The sequence below is a fragment of the Heloderma suspectum genome, chromosome 4 (assembly GCF_057233095.1).
Source record: "Heloderma suspectum isolate Gila_16-S chromosome 4, 16-S_ref, whole genome shotgun sequence".
Taxonomy (NCBI): Eukaryota; Metazoa; Chordata; class Lepidosauria; order Squamata; family Helodermatidae; genus Heloderma; species Heloderma suspectum.
Genome location: NC_139461.1, coordinates 161,493,667 through 161,515,467, shown reverse-complemented (window position 1 = coordinate 161,515,467; position 21,801 = coordinate 161,493,667). Strand labels below are relative to the sequence as shown.

General features: G+C 45.1%; 1 protein-coding gene across 4 annotated transcripts in view; it reads right to left on the bottom strand.

The window, feature by feature from the left end:
* Positions 1–21,801, bottom strand: part of PACS2 (phosphofurin acidic cluster sorting protein 2) — a 257,810-nt gene that overhangs the window by 104,073 nt on the left and 131,936 nt on the right. For 3 of the 4 annotated variants that reach the window (XM_084854825.1, XM_084854822.1, XM_084854821.1), the window contains exons 10-13: positions 13,484–13,574; positions 12,920–12,994; positions 10,862–10,986; positions 8,316–8,451 (exon numbers count right to left, since the gene is read on the bottom strand). In XM_084854825.1, coding sequence (XP_084710951.1) covers positions 8,316–8,451; positions 10,862–10,986; positions 12,920–12,994; positions 13,484–13,574 — 427 coding nt within the window. The remainder of the gene's footprint in view (positions 1–8,315; positions 8,452–10,861; positions 10,987–12,919; positions 12,995–13,483; positions 13,575–21,801) is intronic. The other variant, XM_084854824.1, reaches the window with a different exon arrangement.

Here is a 21,801-nt window from a genome sequence, read left to right as displayed (position 1 = left end):
GATATCTCAAAATGTCAGGGCACAGCCCCTGCGCATCATCTGGCTGACCCAAGCATCTTATGTACTGTCTTGTTACTCATGCACAAAATCACCAACTCCTAGCCTGCTGAGGATCAACAGTCATCCTGAAATCAATTGCAGCCTCTTTATTACACTTTCTGAAGCCAGCGCTGAAGAACTCTCCCACACTGGAGGCATTCAAGACAAGGCTGGACAGCCATCGGTCAGGGATGCTGTGACTTGGGTTCCTGCATTGAGCAGGGGGTTCGACTTGATGGTCTTGCAGGCCCCTTCCAGCCCTACTAGTCTATGATTCTATGAACTCCACAGTGGTGGAGTTACCTAATCCACTAGACACTGGCTTGCCATTACCCCAGGCTGATTTACTCAGTGTGTGGAATGTGGAATGGTAGAAAGAATGAAAAGGCCACAACTAACAAGATCTTTTTCTTTTTCTCATTCTCCATTAGAGCAGCCTTGAGTAGAGATGTGCACAGCTTTGTGCCTGATGATGTGAACCCTACCACTTTGGGCTTGGAGCCTGGGTTCATTTTTCACAGCAAAAGATTCTGTCTGGCCACCTCATTAGAAGCCAAAGCATGAGAATAGAACTGAATGCTGTCCAAGAACAAATGAACTAGCAAATTAGTTGTCAGCAAAAAACCCCAGCTCTAATCCCCATGAGCCATTCAGTCTGGCACTCTAGCAAAAAGGGAACAAGTAATTAATGCCTGTAATGAGGTAGCCAACGCTCCAAGAACTTCTGAAGTACTGGCTCTTATAGTTTGCATCTTGTGAGAAGCTACCCTTATTGACAAGGGTGACAGTTGTCAGTTATAATACTGCCACTTCCATCAGAGGTATCACGAAGGCCATGACTAGGGTCAATATGTCTGACTTCTTTTCTTTTTACTAATTGGAATAGGGTTCAGCCCCCTCCATTCTGCTCCCCTGATCTTGTCTTACTGAACTGGCAGGGGTACTGAAACCCTTTAGAGGGAGTACTTTGGGAAAAAGAAACTCACCCCATGGTTTCTGAACTGATTCTGTGCAACCTTGACCTATTTACTTCCAGATAGAAGAAGAACCTGGGAGCTTTGGTCAGTAGGCTAGGAGAACATTGCAGACTGGGGCTGGGGGACTGCAGAGCCAAGAATCTCAAGTGTCCTAATTCAAATGGGGCCACACAACAGGGGGAAAGGAGTTATGCTCCTCATCCTGCACCTTGTTCTTGATTTACATTGCCCCTCCCAAAGTGGCTATTTGTCTGTGTGGGAAATATACAGCTCCTCATATGGTATCTGTATGTTTTCCCACATAGGGCAAACAGCAGCTTGGTGGTGGATGGGAAACAGATTTAAATTGGAGAGATGGCCAATGGGAAGGGGAAACAGTTAAGCCCACTCTCTCAACACTGCAGCCCGGGTCTGAACTGGAGCATCCTCCAGCTTTTAAAATTAAGAAAACCTGTGTGATATGCATGTTCATGGATGTCCTGTATCAGAACTAATTTGGCCTGCAGAATAAGGCTGACCTCAGCCATCATCACCTCAAATTCCCCCAGGAGATCTTGATTTTGGCAACTTGAGCTAAGTCCACATTAGCACTAGGAGACTAAAGTTCCTTTCTGGAGTTCTTGGAATCACCAGGCAAAGGAATGGTAAGACACCAGAGGCCTCAACAGTCTGGAATCCAATTATGCTATATGCACAAAGAAGGGGAACACACCAGCCTTGCCCCTTCTGTCACCATTTTATCACCCTCTACATGTGGAGAGCAACTTTCTGCAGGGGACAGCTTCCTGTATCCGTGAAGGCCCTCTTTGTGATTTAGAACCATAGAAAATCACGGTTCTAAATCACAGGGAGAACCCCCATGGATACTTGTTTATTATTTATTTAAAACATTTCTTGGCTGCCTTTCAGAGTAGAGGCCCTCCCAAAGCGGCTTATGTTTTTATGTAAAATACATAAAAACAGTTATGATATTAAAAGCGATAAAAATATAAACACAATAAAAACAACAATAAAAGCAAACAATAAAATCAGCAACAATGGTAACGGCAGTAACAGCAACAACAGCAGTCATATTAAGAGAAAGCCACAGTAAAATGTTTTTAAGGCCTTCTTAAAAGCCTGCAATGATCGAGCATGGCGGACCTCTGATGGCAGCTTGTTCTAAAGGTGTGCGGCCACTGCAGACAAGGCCCTCTTGCGTGTGATCACCCACACGACTGCTCTCACAGGTGGGAAAATGAGAAGGGTCTCTCTTTCTCATCTTAAAGTGTGGGCAGGCTGATATGGGTGAAAGCGGTCCTTCAAGTAACTTGGTCCCAAACCATTTAAGGCTTTAAAGATCAAAAACAGCACTTTGAATTGGGCTCGGAAACACACTGGTAACCAGTACAGCTGGCGCAGTACAGGCCTTATGTGATCAAATCGCCTTGCCTCCACCAATACTGAGGCAGCCACATTCTGCATGAGCTGGAGTTACTGAACCGTCTTCAAAGGCAACCCCACATATAGTGCTTTACAGTAGTCCAGGCTGGACGTCACTAGTGCATGGATAACTGAAGCAAGGTCTGTCCTCTCCAGATAGGGCCGCAGCTGGTATATGAGCCTAAGCTGGTAAAAAGCACTCCTGGACACCACAGCCACCTGGGCTTCCCCAGTTATCTCTGAGTCCAGGAGGACTCCCAGACTGTACATTTGGCCTTTTAGGGGGAGTGCAACCCCATCTAAGACCAGTTGTAAACCTTCATCTGAAGTAGTTGGTTTCCCAACCCACATTACCTCCGTCTTGTCTGGATTAAGTTTCTGCTTGTTCACCCTCATCCATCCCAAAACAGCCTCCAGGCACTGAAACGTTGGTACTTACCATCCTACGTTAATTTTTTGTAGTGGATGGAGGATATCCTCTAATGGATTCCTCCTCCCACTCGCTCCAATTGGCAGGTCATGTAATTACACAGAATAACTCTCTCATATGGCAGAGCAGCCTCCTCTTTCCAGGTTCAGAAAATATCTCAGCATAGAAACAACAACAACAAAACAGAATGTCCAAAACCAACAAGGGCCAAAGCAGAAAAGAAATGTGCCTCCCCCCAGCAGTGACCAGAACAGACTGCCAGGTGGGCAGTCTATCCACTACAGAGAATGAACATATCGCGGTAAGTATCAATGTTCCTTTTCCTTGGGTGGAGGACGATATCCTTGTAGGGGACATGGAGCAGCACTGCCCAGAACGGAGGGCTGATCGCTGCCCATGTGTGCACCTAGACAGAAACCATCTTTCGGAGCACCTTTTGGCCAAGGGAGGCTTCAGCTGAAGCATAAGTGTCCAGCTTGTAATGCCTAATAAAGGAAGACATCAGTTTCTATGTGGCAGCCCTGCAAATGTCAGCAAGGGGAGCACTGGTTCCAAACACTGTGGATGTGGCTGCACTCCTCATAGAGTGGGCTGAAATCCCCCCAGGCAAAACAGAAACAGAGGATTGATAGCAGAATGTGATGCAGGCCTTAACCCACCTTGCCAAAGTCGATTTAGAGATCTTCTTGCTAATGGAGACTGGCTGAAACAAAACCAACAGAAAATCAGACACACGGAAACAAGCGGTCTGCATAAGGTGTACCATGAGAGCTCTCTTATGTCCAGTGAATGCCACTCCCTCTCAAGGGGCCAACTTGGCCATGGACAAAAGGAAAACAAGATGAATTCCTGAGCCCTGTGGAAAACTGAATTAAATTTGGAAGTGACCGTTAGATCCAAATGAAGAACAATGACCGTAGGCCAAAAAATGCAAAGCTCTTTCCTCACTGACAGTGCACCCAGTTCTGACAGCTGGTGAGCTGAAGTGATGACTATCAGAAAAAGAACTTTCCAAGTGAGAAATCGGAGAAATACATTGTGGAGTGGCTCAAACAGTGGTCTGCTAAGTGCCTTAAGCACCTTGTGCAGGTCCCAAGTTGGATAATTGTAAATGGTGGGTGGCTTCAGGAGAGATGTACCTCCAAGAAAGCACTCGATGTGGGGGCTGTTGATAAAGAAGGGGGCCTGGCACCATGGAGGAAATGGCCATTACTTGCCTCTTAAGAGTGTGAGGTCTCCAACCTCACCTGTAGGAATGCTAGCACCACCCTCAGAATGGCCTTGACCAGATTCTACCCTTTCTGTCTGCACTATCTGCAGAATGCTCTTCAAGTTGTTTCATAAATTCTGCTTGTAGAAGCAAGAAGATAAGATGGTAGACATGACTTTAGTGCCGTAGTCTCTCTGTTCTAGGACGAACCTCTCAAGATCCAAGCATGGAGCCATAGCCACACTGCATTTGGATGAAATATGTTGCCCTGGCTGAGAAGGTTGGCAAGATCAGAAGAGGCCACAACACCACCAACATTTGTAAAATGCCTGAGTACCATGCCTGCCTGGGCCAGTTGGGTGCTACCAGAATCACAAGCGCCCTCTCCATCTGGGCCCTGCACAGGAGCCGGGTCGATGTGGGAGGAAAACTGTACAGGATGCCTGATGGCCCAGGAGCGGACATGGCATCCATGTCTCTTTTGTACCCTCTGCCATGTAACTTGATACAAACCTGCTCTCTTCTTGATTCACTGGAGACATGAGCAAGTCCATGCCCTGGATACCAAAGCATCTGGCTATGCTCTGGAATACCTTGGTGTTGAGGCTCCATTCCATCTGGCTGATGTCCTGTCGACTCAATCAGTCTGCAGTGATATCTAAGACCCCCTGCATGTGTTCAGCTAAGAGGGAGATGAGATTTAACTCCGCCCATTCTAGAAGGCAGTCTCTCTCTGCCATGAGAGAATTGGACCTGGTCCTGTTTTGGCAACTGACATGTACCTTGGCTGTCATGCTGTATGTTCTCATAAGAACCGCCCTGTATCTCACCAGCTGACTGAAGGAGGGGAGCACTAGGTGTATTGCCTTCAGCTGGAGCCAGTTGATGGTGTGCGGCACGTCTTCCTAGTTCCACCTCCCTTGAGCAATGGCAGCACCACAATGTGCTCCCCACCCCACCCCCACAATAGGCTTGTATCAGTTGTGAATTGTACTGACGGCACCTCTCTCAATGGGAGGCCCTTGAGAGTCACTGCTGACAACCACCAGGCTAAAGACTGTCTTTAGAGTCAGCTAAACCCTTTTGTGCCTCCAGGCTGTAATATCCTCTTGAAATGGAAGCAGCCTGGAGTGCTTCCTGATCCACGGAATGCAGTCTATGGAAGCTATCATCAGGCCCTGCAGTTTTGTCAAGGTCATCCGGTCCGCAGAGGAAATCTCTGAAGACTAGCTTTACCGTAGACTTCATCTTCTCCACCTGCTCTGGTGGGAGGCAAACAACACCTAAGTGTGTGTTCAGGATGACTCCAAGATGTTCAATCTCTCTGGAGAGACAAAGATAACTTCTCAGCATTGCCCAGGAAGTCATGCGCTGACTTTGTTCCACACCCACTGGAATGAAGGAGTTCTTATTAGGATGTCTTCAAGATAGGGATATAGGTGTATTCTTCTTCACCTGAGGGAGGCCACCAGAATTTTGGTAAAGACTCTTGGGTTGATGAGAGGCTGAAGGGGAGGGCTTTGTATTGGTAATATTCCCCCTGGTAGGTGAAACACAGACACTGTCTGTTAGGTGGATTAATTGGTATGTGTAAATAAGCCTCTGTGAGGTCTAGCAAGGCCAGAAAATCACTGGTTTGGGTGGTGCAGATGGTCTGCATTCTGAATTTCCTCTTTCTTAGAAACCAATTCAACTGTTTCAGATCCAGTACCAGGACCTCCAGTCCCCATCCTATTTGGGAACAATAAAGAATACTGAATAGTAGGCTTTGCTTTTTCTGAGGATGGCATTCTCTTGACTGCATCTATTTTGATGAAGTGATCTATGGCTTGCAGGAGCAGGCAATGTTTCTCCAGCTACTGAGAGCTTGGGAATGAAATGAAAACAATTGTGATGGATTTTGAGAAAGACCAGAATATAGCCTTCTCTGATTGTCCTCCGCACCCACTGATCTGTGGTGGATTCTTCCCAATGATGGAAATTTTTGTAGTCTCCCTCCTATAGGAAGCTTGGGAGAGTCTGGATGGTTGTTACCTATGTGGTCCCTTAGGGGGTGCTGCAGAGCTGGCTGTGTTAAACCCCTGGTTCCGCTGTTGCCATGGCTGAGATTTCTGCAGTCCCCAGAAGGCTCTAAAACCCCAGTTGTCCCTGGGGCAGTAAGGTGGGCAAAAAGACCAAAAAGAAGGAGATGAGGAGCCCTCCCAATGAAAGGGCTTACATCCCTCTTCTTTGTCGCAGGAGGCAGAACTTCCTTTTCATCATTAGTCTCTACAAAGACCTCATCCAAGGAGTCTGCAAATAGCTTCCCCCCTGCAAAGGGGCAAAGGCTAAATGGGACCTAGAATGGGCATATGTGTTTCGGTTTTTTACCCAAATCTAGTGCCAAACAGAAAGCGCAGCCACTTGTGCCCAGGGAGCAAATTGTACTGCATCTAGGCTAGTGTCAGCCATGAAGGCAGCAGTCTTCAATATTTTATCGACACCGTGCTGAAGTTTCATGTTATCTGTTGGAATGCCTCTTAGCAAATCCTTGGCCCATAAAAGATGCCCTAGCTACAATGGAGACTGTAGAAAGGAGGATGCCTTCTGAGATTTACGTAGACCATTTCTCCTTTTCTGTCCTCTGGATTTTGGGGGGTGTCTTCCCCATTCTTTGGGGAAAGCACCCCAGAAACCAGTGCAGCATCCACTGCATCCACCAGGGGAACCTGAAGCTTGCCCATCACGGTCTTGGGCAGATTATAGATTTTTTTGACGAATTAGTTGTTCAGATTGGAGGCCCCAGACTTATCCCATTTCTCCTTCATAACTTCTATAAGGGAATTGGGGAAGGGGACTGAAGTTGGGGAGACCCCCTGTTTAGACAACACTTCAGCTACTCCATCAGGTAGGTGAGCATTTGGTTGCTTTTCTTGCTCCCCCCACCCCTCAACTGCCCGTGTTAAGAGCCAGAGTCTTAATGGTCTTAGTCAGGAGAACAGGGACATCCTCTGCTTTACAAAGCCTTTGAGAGGTGTTAGATTTAACGGGGGCTTCCATGCCCTCTTCCCCCTCGGATAGGATGAGGGAAAGGATGCCTCTGCTGCCTTCGACTCTGAGGATCGGCAGTTAGGGAGAGCTGGCCTAGCCTTCTTTGGAGTATGTCTTGGAAGAAGCCCAGCCACCTCTGCCTTTGTCTTCCTCTGCTTAGTGGCTCCAAGTATTAAAGGGGGCAGCTGTGGTGTGGCCAATTCAGCTGATCTTTCCAGTGTGGCACAACCAAAATGGCATCTGTGCCAAAAAAAGGTAGTAACGAGGGTATCAGCCTTCCGACTGGGGAATGGCCGCAGCACCTGGCTGAAGGGAAGAGGGTGTGGTCAAGGACGATGCCCTCTCCTGGCCTTGTGCCCAGGCTCTAAGACTAGGATGCTGGCATCCCTCTAGTGTGACTGCAGCTTCTCTTGGCATACTAGGCCAATGTTTGAAGGGCTATGGCCAGGCCCCCTCCCATGAGATAATCTGCCTGATCCAACGGCAAAACTCTGGATGTATTGCCTGGCCTTTGATGACTGGAGGAGGAGAAGTGGGATTAGTAAGAGTGGGTGGAAAACTCCCAACACTCACCCAGCCAGAGCCCTCCTTAGCCTGCTCCTGGTCCCTGGGCAGGGTTGGAATGTGGCCCCGTGCAAGACCTGCCCTGATCCTGTTAGGCCCACCTGCATCAGGAAGGACAGCATTGGAATTGCCCAATGGATACTGAACTCCTGAGGAGATTGTGTCCAGGAGGACTGCCTTGTTCTCAGAGGCCCCACTGGACGGCAACGTTGGTCCCATGAGGGAGTCACATGACATGCCAGGGCAGTCCTCCTCAGATTGTTTGGCATTGCAGGCGCAGGCCTAATCAACATCCTCCACAGAGAAAGGCAGAAGGAAAAGGTGTGTGTGTGAGGGGGGTGTTGTTTTCTTTATGGACAACTAAGGGAAAGGCTGAGGAGAAAAGACAGGAGGTAATAAAAGAAGTACAGTTCTGATAGAAAAAAAGAGGGTGGAGGAGTGAGCAATGTCTGCAGCAGCCTGCTTAGAGCTATGGCAGGAACAAAAATGGAAAGAGGAGTGGGAAACTACTCTTGAAGAAACAGTTACATATCAATAACTGCTTTTGAGAAATGCAGGGAATTAAAAACGACATTGCAAGTCACCCCAAACGAGAGGAAGCCAGAGGGAGGCTGCCTCTTGGACAGTGGGGAGCCCATCTCACCTGCAAGTGGTGCCTGGTGCCTGGCGATCGCTCACTGTCCAGGCTGTTGGCCCTTTCGTTCTGCTGCTTCACTGGCTGCCTCTCCTTCAGTGATGTGCTTCTGCCCCTGCGGCCTATCGGCTTTCCCTCTGATCTGCTAAAGAAGAATATCTGCACCTTGACCGTGAACGTGAAGATAGCACACATGCTGCCCTCTATACTGTCACTTTCCTACACACCACGGGAAAGAGACAGGGAGCAAAACCATGAAGCTTTTCCTTCCTTCCTTCCTTCCTTCCTTCCTTCCTTCCTTCCTTCCTTCTCTTTCTTTCTTTCTTTCTTTCTTTCTTTCTTTCTTTCTACATTCATATAACACCTTTTAACAATGATTTCAAAGTACTTTGCAAAAATTAAAACAAATAAAACAACAATACAAAACAATAAGTAGCTAAATGCACAATTAAAAGTCAAAGAGTTTAAAATGCTTAAGACAGTAAAAGTATTTTAAAATGCCTGGGAGAATAAATATGTTTTTACTTGGCACCCAAAATTCAGTAAAGTTGGTGCCAAGTATACCCCCTTCCGTAGCTAGGACACCACTACTAAAAGAGCACTCTCTCCCTTGTAACAAACCTCACCTGTAATGGACACGGTATTTGGAGAAGGACTTCAGCCAATAACATTAATGTGTGGGCAGGTTTGTATGAGATTCCTTCTAGTACTTGGGTCTCAAGTCTTTTAAGACTTTAAAGGTAAACATCAGCCCTCTGAATTGAGCCCAGAAGTGAATAGGCAGCAACCAGTGAAATTATTTTAGGGCTAGTAAGATACCACCTGAGTGAACATTGGCAGTCAAAACTCTGGTCACTGCATTCTGCACTAACTGAAGTTTCTGAATAGTTTTCAGTGGCAGCCCTACATATACGCATTGCAGTAGTCCAGATGGGATGTTACCACAACATGGACAATGGCCAGGCTATCTCTGTCCAGAAGAGGTTGCAGTTGCAGCTAGTGCAGCAGCCCAAACTGATGCAAAGCATTCTGTGCTACAGAGGTCGACTGACCCTCTCTGTTCAGGGCTGGATCAAAGGACAGATAATGTATGCTACAGATGACACTGCAGGCAGTTGCAGAGACTGCTGACTAGTACTTTCATTGAAAGCGGGGAAGAGGCTTGTTTATCTCTGGTATTCAAGTTTCAGAAATGTTGGCGATATTGTCTTACAGTATATGCACCTCTGTATCTTCCTGTGGATGTTCCTTGCTCTGCCTGTTGAGCCTCCTGCCATTAAAAGGCAACAGATGGAGAGTGTGGCTGAGGAGGGTGGTTAACACAGAAATGCAGTCTTGTTTGATTTAAGAGTTCCTTCACAATGCTCCACTCATGCAAGCTGCCTCTGCCCAATGTTCCACAATTCCCTCCTCCTTCCAAGCCCCTCACTCTACATTCCAAGTCTAAGGGTCACCCAATCTTCAGGAGAGGCTTATTAGGGGTCACAAGGGGCTTCAAGAGGGAGAAGGGGTGGGGAATTTCTCTGCAATGATGTTCTTGTGCTCCTACTGCACTGGATACAACCCTATATTTTCAGTGGCTATGCAGTATAGAGTTGCACCCACCTGAAAAGGCGAGGTCTTTTTAAACTGCATGTATATTATGGATTCATGCAGCCTCTTCAAGCAAACTGTGTTTCAAACGTGCTTGGAAACTGCGATTGGTCTAAAATATGGCAGCCAGGTTGTTAATGAAACTGGCTGCAGACATCATATCACATCTGTTCTCAATAAATCACACTTGCTCCTTATCAGCTTCCGGGCACAATTCACAGGGCTTCTCATATGTGGCTTGGGACCATACAATTCCCACAGACTGCCTTCTCTCGTATACACCCCCCCCCCCAACATGCCTTTAGATTATGCGAGGAGACATTGCTTAGAATGCCTTGTGGTGGCAGGTGGCTCTAAGGTAGAGGGCCCTCTCAGGAGTGGCCTCTTCTCAGCCTACAGAAGGCCTGCCTCATAAAGCTACCTGTTACTGTCCATCCACTGAATTGGTCAAGGGACATCAGGATCAGAAGTGCTGCTGTTTTGTGGGGTCAAATGTATAGGTGCTAGGGTGCTTTCGAGGAGCTACAACAAATGAGAGGTTCAGCTAATCTGTAAATTATTACTAGTTCCATGAATCTCAATACTGGAAGAAAAAAGAACCGGGCACACCTTAATTTGTGGCTGGTCAGTTATTCGTTTATCTAGATCTGTTGTGCCCATTTCTTGGTTTTGATGCATTTTGTTCCTTTGCATAGACTCTACACTTGAAATACTTTTTCTAAATTATTTTTGTATGTTTAATTAAAATTTCTTTTTTGAAGGATGGGTAAAAAAGCAGGTAGGTCACCAGGATACAAGACTAGGAACTAGATGATAGATGGGGCAGAATGTTGGGACTTCATCTGAAATTGGACTGGAAGCAAAGCAAACCAGAGTTCAGCTGCCACATGTCAGGAGATCCAGAGTCACCTGTTTCCAGACAAGAGGCAGATGCCAGTTGCTCCTGTTTACAGACAGGTTACCTGCTGGAAGGAATTATGAGAGATTCTGTCTTCGTAATTCTGCCACTCGGTGGAAGCATTTCAATGAAGATATCCAGAGCAGAGGGTTGTTCTGTTTCTGGAGTGTCTTCCTGTTGTTCATTCTTCTACAAAAATACATATTTTTAAATTACATGAGAGAAGACATCCTGTGGAAGAGAGGCTGCTCTTGTACTCTGCTACAACAGAAGGGCATCAAAGGGTTTTCCCTTAAAAAGATTTACAGGAAAGGGCCATAGCTTTCCTATGGTAGGAAAACCATAGGTAGAGGACATGATATGCATGCAGAAGGTCCCAGGTTCAACTGCTGGTGCCTTTAGTAGGGATGGGAAAGACTCCTGTCTGAAACCTTGCAGAGCCACTGCCAGTCACTGTAGAAAATACAGAGCTACTTGGATACATGGCAGGGAGGGGGAACTTCCCACCCACGGGACTAATTTGGTCGATGGCGGTACGTCAACCAGCCTGCAGAGGCGTGGGCTTCCTCTGTAGGCCTTGCCCACTCCCCTCCAGGAGACCGCCCCCCAGTCTGGGGAGGAGGTAGGGAGAGGAGCCCAGTGAGATTGCCATACTATGATTAGAGAGAACAAGGGGACTCCCCTGTATGCTGCTCACCCTCCCTTCTCATTTCCCACGTGGGGTACGCAGACGCCGCACACTCAGCTGGTGCTTGCGGGGGCTCATGCAAGCACCGGCCAAAGCCCTTCCCTTTGTGTGCTGCTCCACTTGGGACAGTGTGCAGCACACAAAGGAGGCACCCAACTAGGCTGTCGATTGGAGGAGCAGCTCCTCTGAGGGACAGCCAAGTCCCCCCCTTTCACAGGTGCTCTCTGCCCAAACAGGATGGTGCACAGCAAATGGTCCTCCAGGCACCACCCAAGTCCTGTTCTCCATGCAGAGAGAGGAGAGAGACATGGAGCTCTGAGCAAGGATGTATGAGAATTCTACTGCAGTTTCAAATGATGTGGACATGTCTCATTTGCAATCCCAAACGCAAACAAGAGCATGAGTGCTTTGTTTAAAGAAATGTTAGCAAACTCCTGAATTTGCAATTGTGTTTTAAAAATGCATTTTTTAAAAATGCACACTTTGAAATGCATATTTCCCCCCAAATACACATTTTCATGCTTTAGTCAATGGGGGAAAGCGGACACTTTAGAAAAATATGCACAGAAATGTGCACCTTTCCTGTTCAAAATGGCCACTATTCCCATTTGAACAAACTGAAAAACAGGTTGAAACTGAAAATGGGAGTGAGCCAAAACAAGCTTCGAGGTGATTTTTGGAGAATTTAGGCGAGCTCGAATATCACTGGCTCTGTGCCTCTCTTTGCATGGAGAAAAGAAAAATGGTTGAGGTGGGCAAAGCCTTGTCTAGTCAGACCTCTAATATTCATTTTCACTACTTTTCTCCTACACTTCCCTGAACCTAAAATCAACCACCCTCCCAGTTCATATCGCCATGCTCATTGATGGGTCTCAGCATTCTCCATTTCCATCGTTGCCTCACCTCATCACCTCCCATGGACTAACCCCACACCATCCCTGTGCTGTGGGCTGGGGACTGCTGACCCCTTACAGCAGGGGTGCAGAACTTCTGGCTCACAGGTCTAATCCAGCCTGTGCCCCCCTGGAGGATTATCCCCACTGTTATCTCCGATTGGAAATAGCAGCAGGGGTGCCCAGTGGGGGGGGGGGTAGGACTTGCCCGAGTGCAGGGAAGAGCCAGTGCTCCCACCCCCTGCCACCCCCATCTGAGCGAGTCCTGCTGCCCCTCATCCCCATTGCTAACCCAACCCTCACTGCCAACAAAGAAGAAAGGGGGCGATGCCAGGGGGTGGGGCACACCCCCTGAAGTCACCCAACACACAGGGCGAGGGTGGGGGGCCACCCAACACAGGTCTGCACCCCTCCCTTGTAGGACTGGATGCTGATGATGTTAGTAGTGCCACTCAAAGGGGACTGGGAGGGAGGAGAGAGAAAAATTAACTCAGGTACTAGTTCTTAATTACAAAATACTAACAAATACAATTGCACTTACATAAGACATGGTGTCAGAGATGCTATCTGCTGCTTGTTTACTTTCAAGAGTCTTGTTCTTTTCAGGCACTTCTACCTGTTTTGTACAAGAGTAAGTAAATCAAGGAACGATGCACACCTGGCCAGTCCCAAGGACAGTCCCGAGGCCTGCTCAGCGCTGCACTACAGTAATATTGCAGACACACCCTATATAGGAACTCTGGATGGGCTGACTGACTGAAATGAAATTGCTCACAATCTTTTCATAAAATTTAGCATGCTGCATTTTCCATTGAACAATGCAGACATACAACATGGTCTGTCACATCTGAGTGGGAAGGAGCAGAAAATTATCTTTTCCAGGTGGACTTTCCATTCATAAGGCTTAGATTCCTCTTGTCTGAAATCCACTTCAAAAAGCAGGCATTTATAGGTTAAGGGCAAATCCACAGATTTGTAAATCAGTCTTAAACGCTTTACCACAGCCATACTAAGAGACTGCAATTCATTTGGGATTTACTGAAATGTTAGTTGGTTTCAATTATTTTTACGCACAGATCAGTGTGATTCTGGAAGCACGACTTACAGGACTGGGTAGCTCCCTTTGGCTTCTGATGCTGTGGAGGCTTCCAATTTCTGTCTGAGAACTTGAATGCGACAAGCCTTCAAAGTAAGGTCTATAGTAAGAACACAAACAACAGTGTAACCATGTGTTTACTAGGAGTTCCAAAACTGCAGCCTCCAGAAATTGTGTGAATGAGATGCCAGAAGATGCTGGGAGACTTGTCTATACTTCCCATCAGCAGTAGGGTGACACTGGAGGAAAGTCTGATGAAATGAGTCAATACCCCAGACCATCTTCACTTCACTACTGACCCAAGACAAGAGCAGGGGCCTGTTCAGAGATAGATGTTATTTTATTCACCAAACGCTCCCTTGGGAAAAATTAGGAGCGGATCTGAAAGTCATACCTCCCCCTCCACTGCCCTTTCATCACTCCACTCACTGTGGGAAGAAATGAAGGACCAAACTGGAAGAACTTGCAATGATTTGCTTGTGGAATCTCCTCTGATCAGCTGAAATGTCCATATCCCAAACTGTTTCAATCTTTTTTCCCCCAGCCCTTTAATTGACGTAAACATTCATCGCCTGATCCCACTGGAAACATCTCTGCAGCTGATAGCTCCTTTTCAATATCAACTGAAAGGATCATGCTGATCCTGTCTGAGCACCAAGTTCAAATATCAAGCACACATAAAAAGCCAGCAGGGGAGCACCACTTGTACAGAGCTCTTCACCAGAGGTTCAAAGTGCCAGCCTGAGCATATTCCATTATCAGTGTACAATCAATCTGTTTATGCAGACATTTGGTAGCTGGGGTTAAACAAATTAAGGCATAGCTTTAATTTACTCTATTTTATAAGGTTTCTAATATATATTATTATTTTATACATACACACACACACACATACAATTTTTTAAGATAGGGTAGATATAAACACAAATAGACAAGTATTTACTTCTACTGCACCTAAAATATCTAGGTACTGCACAAAAGAAAATTTGAATTTCACCTAGCATATGCATCTATAGTGTTATAGCTTAAAATTCTGCATTAAATTCTCTTCGTGCTCAACACCATCGCCTAACCCAACCTTCCTCAACCAGGTGCCTTGCAGATGTTTTGGATTTCACCTCCATCATCCCCAAGCAGCATGACCAATTGCCAGGAATGCTGGGAGTTGTAGTCCAAAACATCTGGAGGGCATCAGGCTGAGGAAAGTTGGCCTAGCCTATTCCTGGCAGCACCTCTCCTGTCCAACACCACACTTCCTCTGCAATCCTTGATGCAACATTCAAGGCTTTTGATTACAGGTGGGATCTTGGATGCATGCGGGAAGACTTTTCTATCCCCAATGCATCAGCACTTTCATCCTCTTTAATTCACTGTTAGCAGGTAACTTTCAGAAGGAGAGAGGGTTGAATGTGCCCCTTCTCATGTGCCCCTTGCTGGTAACATTATCACTAGCTCAATACAGCCCAGCAGTTTGCCAAACTGTCTTCTGCCAACTGGACAGCAAATACATCACCACACCTACTCTTCACTTTTCTCACACAGGGAGAACATCTCCCCGATGCATATTGGTCTGCACTGTGCAGCCTCAGATATTTACAGGAGATAAAGCAAAACAGAGCCATACTTTGCGCCTTCAGAAGATAACAGGAATTTCTCCAGGTTCCTGAGGTGAGCCAGGTTTCAGTAATAGGTCACTGGAGCATCTTGCAGCATTTTAATCTGAACAGCGACTATTCTTGGGACCTGAGGGGTGATCTAAGGGACCTGGGCTTGTAATCCTTGCTGTAGACCCCATTGCTAAGGACTCATCTTATTTCAATAAAATCACAGAAGTGGAAAATCCCAAAGGGTGGACTGGAAATCCCTAAAATCATAATAAAAGAGGTCTAATTAGGCACTGTAAGTACCAAGAGAGCTGTTTTTGTTACATTAATTAATGGATGAAGATTATGAATTGCAGGAAATTGGGGGGAAAGTAATGTATAGAGAAGCTGTTATGGTTCAATTTGTTTTGTAACAACAACATTCTCTGTGTGCATGACTGACATTTGGTCTGATCCTAAATATGGATCTCTTAACCACCAAGTCTTGTCTTGTAGCCATCCCAGGTATGGGGTTGTTTGTTATACGGAGATTTATCTCAAGAAAGCAGCTTGTCAGAGGAGCTACCTGGCCACGTTGGTTAGACTTTTTCTTCCAGAACCTTGATGTCGTCAAAAGGTCCTTTAACTGACCAAGCAGTGTCTTAGAGCTGATGGTTAGGGGCTATTAAAAAGCCCTACTTTTGGGTCCTTAGAGATAAAAACAAGATTATATGAAGAAGGAATATATACCACTCCCTGACAGCCATTGATTTGAAACCTGAACTTGGAGCTGCAGTTGCCTCCATAGTTACAGAAGCTGAGTGAGATCTGTTTTAGTTTTACAGGCCTGACACACAGGTAATCTTAGTTGGTTTCTTCTTTCAAGTGAGAATGAAGTGTATTGCATATGAACTAACCACCAACTAAGCTAGCGGTATGAGATAAAAAATAAAGAGTATGTTACTGCTTTAAATCCAGGTTGTCTTTCTGCCCTGAAATGCAGCCTAGAAATATCTGAAATACATTTTAAATAAAATATCACTGATACACTTCCCAGAGCTGTAGCCATGTTAGTCTGTTGCAGCAAAAAGAAGAAAAGACTATTGTGGCACCTTAAAGTCTAGGGAAGTTATTATGGCAATAATAAAGGGCAAGACTAGAACCAATGGGTGGAAATTGCAGGGAAGCAGCTGAACATTAGGAGAAACTTCCCGACAGTGACTTGCTATTCAGCAGTAGAACAGATTACCTTGGGAAATGGCAGGTTCACCTTCGCTGGAGGTATTTTAAGCAGACGCTGGCCAGTCATCTGTTAGGGGTGCTGTAGTTGCATCCTACACTGCAGATCCTGCATGGAGCAGGGGATTGGATTACATGACCTCCAAGGTTCTTTCCAACACTTTGATTCTATGATTCTGTGTTGTTCTTGCTGCAACAGACTAACATCTGGAAACTGCTACAATGGAATGCACCAGATTTAGTCATATGGAGTGAAAATCCATCAGTCTCATGAAGAAACTCACTCAGATACAGACAGATACCATCTTTCTGACAAAATGCAAAGAGCAGGACATCATTCCTAAGGGACAGAAGGTGGAAAATTTGCTATAGTCCATGATCCACATGATCTCAACTCTATGGTGAGAGACTGCTACACTCACTCCAAAAAATTGCTGGACCAACTTCCTATACAGCAAAGAGAAGAAGATTAAGAATGAGCCCTCAGATCTGGAACCCCATATAAAGAACCAACCTTTACCACATACACACATCTGGCAGAAATTTACCAAAACAAGACAAGTCATCTGTCATGCACAATTAGTTTCCCTGAAGAAAAAGATACCAAACTATCTTCAGGCCTCTATAGGCCACAACAGGCATGCCCTGAACTCACCCAACAATATTGTTAATCTATTCAACCACACACCCAGCCAGGCAAAACAGTCTGTTCTTCCATGGGGCCTCTCCTTTTGCCCCACCAAATCCACACATGATACAATTCTGTGGTGACCTAGAGGCTTTCTTCTACCATCTACATACTTCCAGCACAACAGTAACCAGTGTGCCACTGCACAACTACCAACTTCACAGCGTATCGCTGGACAATGCACTGATACACAACAAGCTACAGGAAGAAGAATTCTGCATAGACCTTTCCAGGTGGTCATAACAAGACAGTAGATTTTTACATAGAGTGTTTCTGCTGCTACACACAAGCTGAAGTAATCAGCAAGCAGCACCATTTACCACACAATCTCAGCCATCCAGAACATGATGCCATCCATAGCCACAAAATCAATTCTGACATCTTAATTTAAAAAGCCAACAAAGGTGGTGCTGTTGTCATCATGACCAAGCTGGACTACATATGGGAGACAACACCCTGACATCATATTTTAAAGGTCCCTATCATCAGACCCCATTGGAGAATACTAGAAGGAACTACATAACCTGAGAAGGGAATTCCTGCAGATGTGCAGGACCAAATCCTCACAGACATACCCAACAAACCTCGGCCAGGGGTCTTCAACTACTTCAAATAGAAGAAGAAAAAACTCTCCCAGGCTGATTGCCAACCTGAGCCAGCTGTGTCGGTCTCCTGGGATTGCTCCAACAAAGATTGGACAGTCTGGAATTATATGCATTATTCCCCAACAGATGCTGCTTGTTTCATCCATGTACCTTATGATGTAATTACCATTTATTTAGGTTTTTACAACATTAAACAATAAACAAATATTTTAATACATAGACATCATAGCAGACATGATAATTGTATCTTGAATGCACTCTTACACATTTTTTTGTATCTTGCCTTATTATGTTCAAAAAATGGGTACCATTCTTCATAAAATCTGTCAGCCTATGAATATTCCAGCTGGAGTTGGATCTGGTTAGTTAGTTTCTACATCAAGGTGAAGTCCCACAACTTGAGCTTCCAGGGCACAATGGAAAATTCCTTGAGCATCTTCCAATTAGCTGTTACTTCTGGTCTTGCTGCTGTCCAAAAATATGACAACAGTTCCTTGTATTTCAATTGTTTGTTGAGTCTAGTGTACAATGATAATAAATGTATAGCTGCAGAGGGTTTCATTTCTTGTTCCTTGAGTTCACTAGCATATTTGAACACTGCCTTCCAAAACTCTTGGGTTTGTGGAAAATCCCATAACATACGCAGATCGTTTATTGTTTTTACATCTCCAACAAAACTGGCTCAGGATATATAATTTAATATAATGTAAGTTATTCATATAACTTAATTTCATCTGAGTGGTGTACCATCTATGCCTCGTATTCCCCTTACTCTAAGAGACACAGATTTCATGGGTGCTGTGAAGCAGTCTGAACTATTGCTCTGTGCTAACTGTATCATCTAGATCTTTTTCCCAGACCAATTTGGTCCCTCTCCTGGACCATTCCCTATCATTCAGTAGTTTGTATATAGTAGATGTCAGGGCCTTAAGTTCTGAGGCTGATGTTATTACTATTTTCTCAAAGCTATTCAAATGCCACACTATCTGGGCATTTACTTTTGGATTCTTGGTAAAGCATCACTTGGTGTATTATTGTTATTGGCATCACTTGGTATATGTGAAACCCTGATAATTGTTCCCAAAGATGTGCAGCTGATTTTGTTGCATCCTCTTATATAGGTCTCAGGGAGATCAATCCTACTGCCCCAAGAAAGAGTCTGGGGGGCCATAGGATAGTTTGGATTCCTGGATCCGAGGTCAGACATAGCGCTCTGATCTCAGACCAAGGGGAGTCTAAGCTCAACCCCCCGTCGCAGCTGGTGGGGAGAGAACCGGGCCAGCTGCCTCTCCAAGATCACGCCAGCAACCTCAGAGAGGGGCAGTTCTGTGGGAAGGGAGGGGGATGCGACCTATCCCCGGACTTCCCTACCTTCTGTCCCTCACTGGCCCTGGTGCCTCAGCTAGATGGGCAAAAACACCCATCTAGCAATAATGCAGCACTGGAGAAGTGTGAAGCCGAAGATCTCCGTTGCACGTTCTGCTCTGCTTTGGATGGCTGTAAGCCTCCAAGTTCAGAGGTGTATGGCCATCCCCATAGGATTGTGGCCTAAGTGTATATAGGCTTTTTTCCTCTCCTGCTTCAAACTGTTTACATTTGTTGTTGCTACAAAATATATGACAGAGGAGGAAGATCATAGGGGATGGGGTGAAAGCCCTTCTCCATCTTTTCCATATTTGAAGCATATCATGTAGCAACAGGTTATCTGCTTCAAATAATGAATTTGAGATCTTGTCCTGAAATGAAAGATTGCGTATTATTTCCTTTTTTTCACTGGACATTTCCATATTGATCTGCGATTCTGTTTGAATGTTGTTTAAGAAGTGTAACCACTGTCTGATTTGGAATGCATTGTGATCTCTCAGTAGATTAGGAATCCCCAACCCTACTCCCTTGCTTTCTTCATACAAGGTATTTTGCTTTGTTTTGTTTTGGGGTTGTTGTTTTTAATGAATCTCGGTTTTTATCATTGAAAATAAATATTATAAATGTTTGCCAATAGTTTAGTGTACTTACAGGTATGTTAATTAGTATAATTTGGAATAAAAGTAATAATTTAGGAAGTAATTTCATCTTAACTGCTGTAATTTTTTCCAGCCAATTGAACTTCAGTTTAGACTATTGTTTCAATGTCTATTTTATATCTCTGGTAACTGGTTTATAATTTAAGTCTAATATTTTTGACATATCTGTTGGGATAATAATCCCTAAAAATTTCAACTTTTTGGAACAGGTGGGTATGCCTAAGAGTTTTTTCCAATCTTGATAGTTGTTGTACATCCATACTTATACATAGATTGATTGATTTTTTATATGTAGTTAATTTGCATCTCTGCTGCAGATCCATACTCTTTAACTGCCAGTGTAGCCTTCTTTAGGCTTTGATGGGGCCTCAGTACTGTCAGTATTTTATCAACTGCAAATAGATTGGTAACAGTCAATTGCGAGTTGATGGATATACCTTCTATACCTGGTGAAGTGTGTAACAGACTGGCAAGAGGTTCTATGGAGAAAGTGAAGAGAAGTGGGGATAGTGGGCACCCCTCTTTAGTGTCCCTATCAGTCTGAATAGGCTGCAAATCCAGACCATCTGTCTTGACTATTGCCTGGTTTTAATTGGTGTAAGCAGTTACAAAATGTGTCATTCATTACTTAAACAGGAAGTCCCACTCAAGTTTGTCAAATGCTTTCACAGCATCTAATGATGTTATAGAGTATGATTCCTTATTCTTAGTTTTGCAAAAGTGGATTATATTCAATATGCATCTGATTGGGTCTGCAATACTGCATTGTCTGACGAAATCAAACTGCTCTGCAGATATATAATTTGGTGCTATTTGGCCCAATCACTTTGCCCTGTTACTTATAACAAAAATTAGGACTTGATTGAAGAGACTAATTCGGCAATAAGAATCTAACCCTTTAGATTCTTTACCTAGGGCCAATCTAAATGGAAACGCTTTGTGAAGCGATTTGGACAAAATCTGCATTTTCACAGAATTGAATTAGCTCTTTCCATGAAAGCTTTTGCAGTGTATATGGGAATTGAAGCTGCATTAGTTGGGGTGCGTGAGTCCTGTTACAACTAGAAATGAACAACAGCAATAGCGTAGGTGTGGGGCAGCCAATGAGCAGAAGATTGCTCCTCCTCCCTCACGTGTTCAACAAAGTGCAATGGAGGACTTACTTACGAGTAGATTTTATGACAAACCCTACATACCCCACATACACACACACATTTATGAAGTGGGCAGGCAAGCAAGCAGCCGCTGCTACCTGAAGACTGATCAGAATAAGCGGGAGTGCAAGAGGTACTGAGAGCAGAGAGTGTGGAGCCGGTGAGGAGGGAGAGGCTGAAAGGGCAGGATGGCAGCTTGAGATTGATAGGCATATGGTCAAGGAACACCCAGTTACTTTGAATGAGTGCAAATCTCCAGGGCCAGATGAACCACACCCTAGAGTAATAAAGTAACTGGCAGAAGAGCTCTCGGAGCCACTGTCCATTATCTTTGAGCGATCACAGAGGACGGGTGAAGTGCCAGATGACTGGAGGAGGGCTAATGTTGTCCCTATCTTCAAAAAGGGCAAAAAGGAGGAACCTGGGAACTACAGACCAGTCAGTCTGACATCAATCCCTGGGAAAATTCAGGAGCAGATGATAAAGCAATCCATTTGTAAGCATCTGGAAAACAATGCAGTGATGACTCAAGCCAACATGGATTTGTCAAGAACAAATCCTTCCAGACGAATCTGATCTCATTTTTTGATCAGGTCACCTCCCTTGTGGACTGTGGGAATGCTGTAGATATCACATACCTCGACTTCAGCAAAGCTTTCAACAAAGTGCCTCAGGATATCCGGATGAGCAAACCAGCTCAAAGTGGGCTAGATGATACAACGATCCAGTGGATCCACAGTTGGTTACAGAATCGGATTCAAAGAGTGCTTATCAATGGGACCTTCTCAAACTGGGGAGAGGTAAGGAGCGGGGTACTGCAGGGTCCTGGGCCCAGTGCTCTTCAACATTTTTAGTAATGACTTGGAGGAGGAGGTACACGGAATGCTGATGAAATTTGAAGGTGACATAAAATTGGCCAGGATAGCTAATACCTTGGAAGACAGAAACAAAATTCAAAGTGATCTGGATAGACTGGAGAGCTGGGCAGAAAACAAGAGAATGACATTTAATAGGGATAAATGCCAAGTTCTGCA